This window comes from Cucurbita pepo, chromosome 9 (genome assembly GCF_057944985.1).
Source record: "Cucurbita pepo subsp. pepo isolate OVF chromosome 9, ASM5794498v1, whole genome shotgun sequence".
NCBI lineage: Eukaryota > Viridiplantae > Streptophyta > Magnoliopsida > Cucurbitales > Cucurbitaceae > Cucurbita > Cucurbita pepo.
The window spans coordinates 2,536,833-2,549,054 of NC_141806.1; the positions used below are offsets into that span (position 1 = coordinate 2,536,833).

A 12,222-nucleotide genomic window follows, 5' to 3' on the forward strand; every position below is an offset into this window, starting at 1 on the left:
TCCAAGTGTTCAGCAATACAACAAATATGCAATTCTCAGTGCTTGGTAGCAAGGGCTTAAAACATTAAGAGATATCGGATTAACAACTTAAAAATGGTTAAATTACTAATTCAGTTCCCGAACGTACAACTTTATGTCAAACAAGTCCCTGAACTTGCAAAAGTGTCGGACTAATTTCTAAACTTTCGATTTTAGTACATCGTTGACATGTTCTAACATTTTTTTAAAATTCAAGAACCTAATAGACATAAATCGAAAATTTGGTGTCTGATTCAACACAAATTTTCACTTTATGTCTAAGAGACTCGTTAATTTTAGAAAAGTGTTGAATATATCATTGACCTACTAAACAAACAATTGAAAGTTAAGAGACTTATTCGACATTTTTACATTCAGGAACCCATTAAAAAAAACTATTAGACAAAAACAAAAAAATTGAAAGACCAAACTTGTAATATAACCATAAAAACGGTCTATCAAACCGAGTCTCGGGCACTTAAGCCTGCAAAATCTACCTAAAGATTAGTAGAGAATGGACTCTGTCCCAGATTCTTTTTAAAAATGATTCATCTTATTATACTTTTAAACATATCCCAAAAAATACATAACATTCATTCTCAGGCAACATCCTGTGCTAACCACGTGATGCACCTTCAGTTTTTTTTTTTTTCGTTTTTTGAACTAAATCTCATGAGTTCTAGATAAAACCTGTGTTTGTTCTATTTCAACTGCAGAGCTACTCAATCTGAACCTGCGGCACTCCTCAGTTGGCTGGCAGATGTATCTCTCGCTCTCTTACAGTCATGTGTTTGGGGTAGGAAGTGTTTTTCTCTGTATATCCAAAAGTTTTTACGAGGATAAAAAAAAATCCATAGAAGAGGGAAATAAAAAGATACCTGCAAATTGCTTTGTGTTTTCTTGGATAACATAATCATTTCCAAATGATGTCTCCAAGAAATTTAAGAGCTGGAACACCTCGAATCTCGACATCAACTAATGGTGCCTCAATAACCATCAAGCTCGAGAGTTCTGGATCATTTCGGATGAGATCCAAAGCACGCAGTTGATCCTGAAACATTTTCAGTTTAACTACATGTTTACGTTCCTGTACTAAGTAATAATTTTAGCTCAATAAAGAAAGATCAACATATGCAAAGCTTCAAGATGTTTTAAAATGAATGACGCCGCTTGCATTTGAAATGAGAGATTTTGTGAGATCCCACGTCGGTTGGAAAGGAGAACGAAGCATTTTTTATAAGGGTGTGGAAACCTCTCCTTAGTAGACGCCTTTTAAAAACCTTGAGGAGAAGTCCAAAGAGAACAATATCTCCTGGCAGTGGGCTTAAGCCATTACAAATGGTATCAAAGCGAGATACCGAGAGATGTGTCAACAAGGAGGCTGAGCCCCAAAGGGGATGGACATGAGGCGGTGTGCCAGCAAGAACGTTGGGCCCTAAAGGAGGGTGTATTGGAGGGTCCCACATGGGCTGAGGAGGAGAACAAATCATTTTTTTTAAGGGTGTTAAAACCTCTCCCTAACCGACGTGTTTTAAAAACCTTGAGAGGAAGCCCAAAAGAAAAAGTCTAGAAGGACAACAACTGCCTGTGGTTGGCACCAGTGGTGGACTTGCCAGTGGTGGACTTGGCTGTTGCAGATTTACATTGATGATCACTAAGAAGGTTATGTAAACAAATTGTTGTACATTTCTCATTACCTTTCTTTTCATTGCACAAAACTTGCAATCTGTTGCAGACGGAGGAAGAATCTGATTGACAATGAGCCTCTTGACAGGGACAGATTCCTTTTTTAGAGAGGCATGCAACCTTGATGATTCATTCACAGCCATAACCTTCACAAAATACGAAAAGTGAGCGACTCGCATATACGATGAGCTCAGGTAGAACTAAAAGCTAATACTCTGACTGTTCATTACTCAATTCCCATACAGTTTATTCTGGAATAAGACATTTACTTACTCCACAAATTGTCATCTACCCAAAACTGAATTTATTCAACTTCATGACATGGATACCACTACCAACAATGACGTAGACCAATTTTTCCAGAGTGATACACTCAGAATCTTGTCATGTTGAACAAGTGGAATTCAATGGAACAAAAATGTCCTGATTGAAGTATATAGGTTTCATGAAGAAAAAAAAAAAATAGGTGGATAAGCTCATGCCTATCGTTAGCCAGGAACGCATGAGATATTACTATGATAAAATTGTTTAGTACCGTGGGGATAGTAACTATGACAAATTCTGTGCTTTCTTTGTCACGAAAAAGCTCGCGAACTTTTACCATTCTCTCTCTCAAACGCTCTAATTTGTCAGCCTGAATGAGACAAACATAATTAATGGAATATCAAAATGGGGTTAATATTAGCTCCATGATAGTTAGCTTACTGCATCCTGCCGCTTTTCTTCTTGTCCAAATACAGACTTAATGGCTGAGGTTGCAGATGCTATTTTTTGTCTAAGCTGAAACATTAAGTGGGAAGAGAAAATTAAATGTCCAGATAATAGGTAAAAAGAAGACCTAAATTAAAAATATAATAATAATAAATTAAAAAAAATATATATATATATATATATATATAAAAAAGAGAAGCATTACTAGTAGGGACAAGAAGAATCTAACAAATAGTCTATAGATTGTTAGAGTTCCATGTATTGTCCATAAAACATAAGTTATCTGATTTGCGGTGAATTTAGGTCAAAGAGGAATTGCAATAGAAACAGCAACAGAATTTATATAAACAATTGATGCAGAACAAGCAGGAAAGAGAACGAGAAAAATAGAGAGATTAAAAGGAAAAAGAAAGTAGGAGAATAAGAGAGGCATGTTATTGGACTTGAAATAGCTCGATTGTTCATAATCAATCTCAAATAACCGTATCATTGTTGGATATAGCTCACGATCGAAATACACCGAAACAAATAAATGAAGCAAAAAAAAAACAGTTTCTTTTAACGGAAGAACCATAAGCACTATGCTTTCCAAGTGAGCAACTACTAAACAAAAGAATAACAATTTTTCTAAACTTGCTCGAGTTAATAACACTAACAATTATCCTAAAATTTCTCCAAGATAATAACTTCTTTTGCTAAGTCAAGCTTATCGACTCACAATCATAAGCGGAAACAAATTAAGATCACACAAAATATACCACAAAAAATGTTCCGAGGTTTCCAGTACTACCATGATTCTGAGATAATGATAATACTTCCAATTCCATCACGAACATTAAGCCTCAATGAAAAAGTAAGATTGTTTCCATACACATTTCAAGCAAGATCTCATACTGCAGTCTGGTGTCCACAAAAGATGCAGATCAAGGGAAAGGTAATCAATCAAATACGACTCCTTCAAAGTTCAAAGCTGAAGCAAAATGCTAAATTAAGCAAACATTCATTGAGGTTGTGAGAAAAGGAAGAACAAAAAACTAAAACAGCAATGAGAGCAACAACATATTTAGTGAGTGATGCGCTGAATTCAGAGATCTAATCAGGAAATCCAGTCGGCATCCATAGTAGAAACAACAGTCAATTACAACTAAGATTTTAATCCAGAACTAAGCTGTCGTTATTAATTAATCATACCTTTAATATCTTGCCTATGGAAGCATCTAAGAAGTCTGGCAGGGATAGAAGCCGTAAAGTATGACCCTGATACCCAGAGAACAGAATGTTAAATGAATGGACTAAGCCGTTAATTTGAGAACATGTTGGATAGCTTACCGTGGGTGCTGTGTCGAAAACTATGCGAGTGAACATGTTATACTCGGGAGACTCAAGAAATTGAATGACCTGGAAATAACTAGAATTAAAATCATGAAGAACCCCAAAATACACGTCAAGCACAAACAAAAAACAGATTAACCAATGGTTTAATATATACCTTGGCAATTGCTATAGCTTCATCCAAACCAGGAGGTGGTGTATCCAGTAATTCTCCGAGTTTCAACTCTCCTAACTTTTTCACGCAAAGTCAAGCAACCAGTCAAATAATTACACTATGACAAAGGGCTATGCATTATTATATTCCGTCTACATGGGTTTTAAAATAATTGAGAGAAAATCAAAGTGACCGAGACCCATTATTTTCAGACCTATATAGAAGTTCAGCCTCTAACCCATATGGCATCTTAAACATTGCATAGTCATCCTCGTCCCAATAGTTGAGAACTTTCAAGTGTTTTTCATTTTGGACAAGCAGGTGCAAGCGTGAAACTTATTAGTTTAGTGTTTAACATCTGAGCAGTATCATGTAATGTAGTAAATAGTGTGATTAAGGGGTGAGTATACAGCGTATCACTCGACACATCTCTATACTAAAAGCAATTTTCATACATACCTGGTCTACAAGCATTCCAAGGCCCATGCCATCCATGAAATCTTTAACACCAGTTCCACCATTTTTTTGAGCTGTACTACGGAATTCCTCCCTAGCCTTTTCAGGGTTTATCTGTTGCCATGATATAAATTTTACTCACTGGGTTCGTAAGAGTAGCACCATAATAAGAAGAAAGTAAATTGCTCCTAGAATTTACTCCCATATCTATAATTCTACATGGACCATATGTAATAGAGATACCTAAAAGGACTAGAGACATTAATACAGTAAGTACTTCTGTGTTACCTCAAGAGCAAATAACGGAGAGTCAGGACCTTCAACTGGTACGAGCGTACCACCAGTCAAATCCTACAAGCAACCACTCATCTATCACGTTTTCGAGTTCCACTTGAAGTTCGCAGCACAACTCAAAAAAATAAGTGCCTCACCTGAGCAAACGAATCACTTAACGAATGTGCAGGATCAGTAGAAACAACAAGTGTGGGATGGCCACTGTTTGCAAACTTCACAGCTAGAGCGGCAGCAGAACTTGTCTTTCCAACACCTCCTTTCCCACCAAGAAGGTAATACTTCCGCTCAGTACCAGAGAGCATGCTCTCAAACCCAGCAATACCTTCTGCAGGAGTAGCCACTGACCTCACTGCTTGAAAAATACAATTAAGTTATTCATTTCCAAAAATCGCATTGAACTTCTTAGCTGAACTACATAACCAATTCCCTATTTTTCCAGAAAAGAAAATTGTCCTAACACTGATTATCTACATGAGAATGTTTACAATCAAATTTCCGCAGTGCAACCAAAGGAGAGGGGAATAACATCAATCTAGCTGGGATTAGAAGAAAGAAAATTAAAAAATTAGCTAAAACCAATCACGATTACTTTATGGTGATCCATAAAATTTGACTTCCCGCTAATTACTGTGCTAATTTCAGCTCCATAATAAGATCATGAGAACGGATTCATTTTTCCATCTCCATCATTTAACTGAAAAAGCCCTCCATTATCAGTCGTGGCAAATTAATTTTCTGACCGAAAATGAGTGGATACGATAGAGAATAAGCTCAGACCGCAAATAGAATGTTATCCTTAGAGGTTCTACTTGTAAACTCTGTTTAACTTCCATCTTTGAAATTGCGACAATAATAACACGTAGAAAGAAAAAGAAACCTCCATTTAACACCGTTCTCCTCCCTCCCACTTCAATAATTTCACAGAGGAAATAATATCCAGCAATCACCAACGATTGTTCATGTATATTTGTTCAACACATTTGGTCACCCAATAGTCTTGAGAATTAATGCGCAAGTAGTTACGAAATTTCCAATCGAAATCGAAGCAGGTAACAAACAAATTAGGATATGGCATCAAAAAAGGGAAGAAAACACGATGAAGAGAATAAAATTGCTGCAAAATCACCTTGGAGAAGTTTTCTGGGCGGTTTTGTTGAAGATGAAAGTGAAATGAAACGGAAACTTTTGGCGACGAAGGGTGGAGCTAAGGGCTTGGGATGATGAGAGAGCAAACCTACCATTGCCATAGAATTTCTTGAAGTTAAACAGCGAATACGAGGAGAAAAAGTAGAAGGAAGACACAAGCTCCCCATGGCTATGGCTTCTGCTTCTCTGGCAAATGAGAGAATTTGCTCGGAATAATTTGGAACTTCAGCTTCAGCTTCAGCCTCGACTCCAACTACTTGATCCGGATCCGCATATCGGGTCGGGCCAACCCGGTAACATTGAACCGCCTTTTTATCTTATCCGACCATAGATAGTCGAACCAAATTCTAATTTATTAAGCTAAATAAATAAAACTCTTAATATTCTCAAAAATACTTAACAAAAATACCCTTAAATTTTAAAAATATTTATTTCAAATTTAAAAAATATTTTTTTTATTAATACCATGTTTTTAAAATACCCATAAAATTTTATTTTTTCGAAAATAAATTTCAGTGACAACATGTGGACCAAACTATTTATCGACACCTCATAAATTATCTCACTTTTTAATGTTAATTTTGAAAGTTTATTAGTATTTTTGAAACGTGGCGATAAACGTGAGATTATTTTCTGATACTTGATGTGTGTGAGCCATCATAGTCCAACATCAATCCAAGCAAAAATGGAAATGATGTACCCACATTGAACCGACCGACCCAACATGACTAGCGATTCGATGTAAATTTTTAACGCTAAGCATTAAAATTGGAAGTGTTCATATGACACAGTAACCAAATCAACTCTGACTATTCCAACCCAAAAGTTGGATTAGATTTTTTTTTATTTGAAAATCGAAAATTCAATAGAGTTAACATATTTTTGTCCGATAAACCCAATTAACCAACAAACCCGAAAAATAGGATTGCATTCCAACCCCACCAAATTATACTCTACTCCTAAAAAAGATTAATTGATATTAAGGTAAGTGAGGACCGGTAAATATTTAATATTTAAATTTTATAAAATTTTAATTATTAATATAGCATTATTTTAAAATATAATAATAAAAAAGACAATTCCACAACTCAACCAATCACAGAATCACAGCCAAAATTTGGGAGCTTGTCTAAAAAAATAAATATAATTTATAAGAGATAAAATAATAATAAACTTTGAAGGAACCCGTTTATTTCTGGGCAGATATATAAAGAATTCATGTCATACTAATATTATGCACATAATGTCGCCCAGAAAAAAATTAAAATCTCTCCAAAATTATATTAAAAATTAAACTCTGACCCCAAAAAAAATAGCGGAAATTAAATTTAATTAAGAAGAATTACCAAAAAGAAAAAAAAAAATTGATGTACAGTGTGTGCCGACTGTCGTCTCACATTCCCCTGTCATGCTTTCACCGAGGAGCAAACGAAGCCGACATGTCGACAGGCTTCCCAATGCTCTCAGCCCACCGCCTCGATTCCAGAAACAGCTTCGATATCTTCACGGCAACCCGACCGATATCCGGCCGCTTATCCGGGTCCTCCTCCACACATTCCAACCCGATAACCACCATCTTCTCCGCCACCTCCATCGGAAAAGAATCCTTCAATCTCCGATCCACCCATGTCCGAACCCCACCGACCCCACTTTCCACCGCCTTTCTCGCTGTCTCTATTACACTCACTCTCACATATCCGCCGTGATTCCCCTCCTCGAACGTGTATTTCAACACCTCGTTGCCGGAGATCAGTTCTAGAATCACTACTCCGAACGCGTAAACGTCGATTTTCTGGCTCATCGTCCCGTTCGCCATCATCTCCGGCGCTATATACCCTCTCGTCCCTTCCAATTTCATCTTCTTACTATTCGACCGCTTTGGTTGCCTGTATGTCGTAATCTCTAATTCGTCTCCTTCTTCCTCCTCCTCCACCATAGCCAACTCGCCGCAGAGCTCCGCGGCGCCGAAATGGCAAATTTTCGGAGTTAGGGTTTCATCGGTTATTACAATGCTGGAGCTCTTGATGTGATTGTGGATGAATTTCATGTCCAATCCAGAGCAATGGTGGATGTAATCGAGTCCGTGCGCCAAATCGGCGGCAATCTGCATCCGAGAAATCCAGGTCGAAAGGACGGTAAAATTAGGGTTCCTCGGATTGCGAAGACATTCTGCGAGACTTGCTCCAGCGATAAATTCGTACACCAAATAAATATAATTCCCCGAAATCGACGCGCCGAGTAGCTTCACCAGATTGTTATGGTGGCTCCGGCAGATAACAGACAACTGATGCTTCAACTCCGGCAACTCAATCGGGCGGAGCAATTTCCGCTGGAAGACGATAACGTCTTTTCCCCTAATTGAGCACCGCCACGAAGTGGCGGACGAAGACGAAGAGAACGGTTTGGAGATGAAACCGTTCGTTGCAGAACGAATCTCAGAAAACTCGTAAATCAGAGGATTATCGGGAAGAGATTCCTTGAAACTAGCAAGAGAAGCGCGACTAGAAGCGGAAGATTTCGACGAATTCTTAGTACTCGATTTCGTATCCGTAGTGGTGACATTGTAACTCGCAAAATCCACAGAACTGGACGGATCCGGATGCGAAGACGACGCAGTAGCGAAGGATTTCGATGTTCGTTGATGGCGAGAAGATCTAGGGCTCTTGGGCTCGATCACATCCGTGCTTTTCTTAGATTTGCACATCGGAGTGACGAAATACGAAATCGAAGATCAGAAAACATAAGGACAGAAACGGCGTCGTCTTCGCCGTCGCCGTCGAGATTGAGCGTCTGAGAATGCGGAAATCCAGGCGGTGGAGTAATCTAGGGTTTTGTCTGCAACAGAAATTGAATACTTTCAGTCATGTCGCTGTCAATCGGAGAAGACAACCCCAAAACGACGACGAAGAGCCGAGTTTAGAAACGGTTCTTGAAAATAAATAAAAAAATTAAAATAAAATCGTCCGATAATTTTCTACGCCGGCAATTCCACGCGGGTGTGTTAGCCTTTGATTCCTCCAGGGATTAATTTATAATTAAAAAGAAATTAAGAAGAAAAGGCATTTTCATACATTTATTTTTATGTTGAAAAAAAAAAATACTCTATTTTCATGGATATTAGAAAAATTCAATATTCATAATATTTAAAAGATTAATTAAAATTAAACATAATCTATTTATTTCTTGGACTAAATAAAAATAAATAAATATTTAGTATTCTACACGTCTTTTATCAATTAGAAATAATAAAGTCAAATAGTTGTTTAGTGACATTAATTGATATGAAAAAAAACAAAATAATAATAATTAAAAATTATATTTTTTTTATGAAAAAATAAATGTGAGACCGTTATTGAATTTAAAAATTAAGCAATTGACAAAAAATATATATTTTTTTTCAAAAAATTAAAAAGGGTAAACATAATTGTAGAAGATATTTTGTAGAAGTTTATACACAAGAGGAATATGATGATGTATATTATATGATATAATGTTTGAAATATATATATATATATATATATAGGGAAAAATACAAGATTAATGTTATAAACCAAACTTCTCCCACTAATCCAACTTTGATGTTGACCATTTGGACTCGGATGAAAAAGTCTTATTATAATCATTATTAGACGAAAATAAAAAAACAAATGATTTTCTTTTTTATAAGCTTGATATTCATTTAATTTTGTTTAGTATTTAATATTTGAATTAGTTTTTATTGAGTAAATTGAGATTTATTTAAAATTAAATTATAATGTTTAGAATTATAAAGAAGTTTAAAAATGAAATAAAAAATAAACTGATTAAAAATTATTTCCACATTCTGTTTCAACACAAATTCAAAAGTAGGCCTTATTATAGCTTACCCACTAATGATTTAATATGACTAAGATAAATATGAATTAATCATTGAAAAATAAAACAACACTTTTATCCTTTTAACATAAGGTCAAGATTTATACTTAGATATAATATATAGTTTATGAAGTTTATTAATTCCCTTGCATTATGCTTTATTGCCAAACAAAACATGAATGTCCCACTCCAAATACAATACGTCAAGGAACAACAAAAGCTTAACCCCACTATACTTTCCATTCACGTATCTTGTTTGATAATGCTTGTGTTTTTTTTTTTTTTTAATAATAAAAAAACCATCCTCGTACTCATTTTCGTCACCTATTTCATTTCTCGTCCCTACAAAAATTTCTTATTCCCACCGTCTACCATTTCTCGATCTACATAATCTCGTTCCCAACTCCCATTTATCCGGTCTACATAATACATAATCCCGTCCCCGAATCCAATTCATCCAATCAATGTAATACATAGTCCCTTCCCCAAATCCCATTCATCCAATCAACATAATACATAATTCCATCTCCGAGTCCCATTTATCAGGTCGACGCAATACACAATCTTGTCCCCGGGTCCCATTTATCCGGTCGACGCAATACACAATCCCGACCCCGGGTCCCATTTATCCGGTCGACGCAATACACAATCCCGACCCCGGGTCCCATTTATCCGGTCGACGCAATACACAATCCCGTCCCCGGGTCCCATTTATCCGGTCGACGCAATACACAATCCCGTCCCCGGGTCCCATTTATCCGGTCGACGCAATACACAATCCCGACCCCGGGTCCCATTTATCCGGTCGACGCAATACACAATCCCGACCCCGGGTCCCATTTATCCGGTCGACGCAATACACAATCCCGTCCCCGGGTCCCATTTATCCGGTCGACGCAATACACAATCCCGTCCCCGGGTCCCATTTATCCGGTCGACGCAATACACAATCCCGACCCCGGGTCCCATTTATCCGGTCGACGCAATACACAATCCCGACCCCGGGTCCCATTTATCCGGTCGACGCAATACACAATCCCGACCCCGGGTCCCATTTATCCGGTCGACGCAATACACAATCCCGACCCCGGGTCCCATTTATCCGGTCGACGCAATACACAATCCCGTCCCCGGGTCCCATTTATCCGGTCGACGCAATACACAATCCCGTCCCCGGGTCCCATTTATCCGGTCGACGCAATACACAATCCCGTCCCCGGGTCCCATTTATCCGGTCGACGCAATACACAATCCCGTCCTGGGACCCCATTTATCCGGTCGACGCAATACACAATCCCGTCCCGGGACCCCATTTATCCGGTCAACGCAATACACAATCCAAATCCTTACGAGCTAACCAATAGGACCTTTAAACCATTTGGAACGAGGAAGAAGAAGCAACGGGTCATAACATTTTTAAGAATCAGAGCCACAGTGTCAAGCAATTATCAATAATGGGTTCACAATTAAGTCAAAAAGCACACAGTTCAGAACCTTTATCATTCTTCATTTCTAAGTCAAATTAGAGATTCTAAAACAAACCCACATCAGATTCAGAATTAAGCAGAATAATGTTCATGAAAATGGCAGAAAATGAAGATGAACACTGCAGATCATGATCAAAAACTTCAGAGATTAACATTAACTTAAAAACCATACACTGATAAGACGACACCCTAATGGGAATTGCATAAGCAATTCTCTCCAGATTCTTCAAGTGAAATGAAAAAGCTACAAAACGCGTAAAGAAATAGTGAAAACTCCATTAGTTTCAGTTAGTATTTCCATAAACCTGAAGCGCATCGCCGGTGAGTCGACAGATTCTCCACTCCGGCAAGATTTGCGCACCCATTTCCTCGTAAAATTGGATTGCGTTTGTATTCCAATCAAGCACCACCCACTCCACTCTCCCGTAATCCATTTTCACCGCCTGTTTCGCCACCGCCGACAGCAATATTTTCCCCAAACCCTTCCTCCGGTAGCACTCTCTCACGAAGATATCTTCTATATAGAAACCTGGCTTCGCCAAGAAGGATGAAAAATTGGGGAAAAATAGAACAAATCCAGCAACCGCGATGTTTTCATCTTCCGATTTGAAAATCTCCCGTTCTGGATCTTCCACAGGGAGATCAGAATTGATGATGTGAACGACGGGGGTGTAGTTAGGGTTAGCGTTATGAGGGGAGTTTTCGGGGAAGGGTTTAGGGGAAACTTCGAGGATGAAAATGGTGAACGATCGGAACGGCGGATCGGAGAAGAGATTGGCGGAGAGAGCAGATTCGGTGGCGGAGAAGAGATGGGTTAAGCGTTCGAAGACGGCCATTTGGTGGATGAGTTTGTGAATGTGAGGGACGTCGGAAGGGGTAGCAAGACGAACTCGTGAGAACAGAGGGTGACCGATTGGAGTAGAACCCGCCGGAACTGTGTTGGGCGGCGTTGGCGTTGGAGTCGGAGCCGGCGGAGGAGCAGCGGCGGCCATTATCGGTGAAGCGACGGAAAGCCGATCGGACTGAGTGAAGTTGCAGAAATATCGAAGAAGCGGTTTTCTTGAGCGATGAGGAAGTTGTATC

General features: G+C 38.3%; 3 protein-coding genes across 4 annotated transcripts; all 3 read right to left on the reverse strand.

Annotated features, from left to right (window-relative positions):
- Window positions 1-896: 896 nt before the first annotated feature.
- LOC111801925 (ATPase GET3B) lies at window positions 897-6,030 on the reverse strand. 2 transcript variants are annotated; one of them, XM_023686161.2, is made up of 11 exons: window positions 5,778-6,029; window positions 4,789-5,000; window positions 4,646-4,708; window positions 4,361-4,471; window positions 3,905-3,979; window positions 3,745-3,813; window positions 3,607-3,672; window positions 2,410-2,484; window positions 2,240-2,338; window positions 1,716-1,850; window positions 897-1,069 (listed from the first exon to the last, which is right to left on the reverse strand). In XM_023686161.2, exons 1-11 carry the CDS (start codon window positions 5,962-5,964, stop codon window positions 932-934), a joined length of 1,230 nt encoding a protein of 409 aa, XP_023541929.2. In that variant the 5' UTR covers window positions 5,965-6,029; the 3' UTR covers window positions 897-931. The 2 variants fall into 2 exon arrangements, with proteins under 2 accessions (XP_023541929.2, XP_086983390.1); XM_087127264.1 differs by having other exon boundaries at window positions 3,607-3,813; window positions 5,778-6,030.
- A 930-nt stretch (window positions 6,031-6,960) lies between these two features.
- Window positions 6,961-8,675, reverse strand: LOC111801923 (lysM domain receptor-like kinase 3). The gene has a single exon (XM_023686159.2). The coding sequence runs from the start codon at window positions 8,499-8,501 to the stop codon at window positions 7,212-7,214; it is 1,290 nt and encodes a 429-aa protein (XP_023541927.2). The 5' UTR covers window positions 8,502-8,675; the 3' UTR covers window positions 6,961-7,211.
- Window positions 8,676-11,268: 2,593 nt separating this feature from the next.
- LOC111785819 (GCN5-related N-acetyltransferase 8-like) lies at window positions 11,269-12,219 on the reverse strand. Its single transcript, XM_023666200.2, has one exon. The coding sequence runs from the start codon at window positions 12,129-12,131 to the stop codon at window positions 11,424-11,426; it is 708 nt and encodes a 235-aa protein (XP_023521968.1). The 5' UTR covers window positions 12,132-12,219; the 3' UTR covers window positions 11,269-11,423.
- Window positions 12,220-12,222: the final 3 nt, after the last annotated feature.

Excerpts from the sequence above, each read along its gene's own strand:
- LOC111801925 (XM_087127264.1), bottom strand. The coding sequence starts at position 5,964 with ATGGGGAGCTTGTGTCTTCCTTCTACTTTTTCTCCTCGTATTCGCTGT. Across the intron at positions 3,980-4,360 it reads TTGGAATGCTTGTAGACCAG|TTAGGAGAGTTGAAACTCGG; the intron begins GTATGTATGAAA and ends TGCGTGAAAAAG. Across the intron at positions 1,851-2,239 it reads TCATAGTTACTATCCCCACG|GTTATGGCTGTGAATGAATC; the intron begins GTACTAAACAAT and ends TATTTTGTGAAG.
- LOC111801923 (XM_023686159.2), bottom strand. The coding sequence starts at position 8,501 with ATGTGCAAATCTAAGAAAAGCACGGATGTGATCGAGCCCAAGAGCCCT.
- LOC111785819 (XM_023666200.2), bottom strand. The coding sequence starts at position 12,131 with ATGGCCGCCGCTGCTCCTCCGCCGGCTCCGACTCCAACGCCAACGCCG.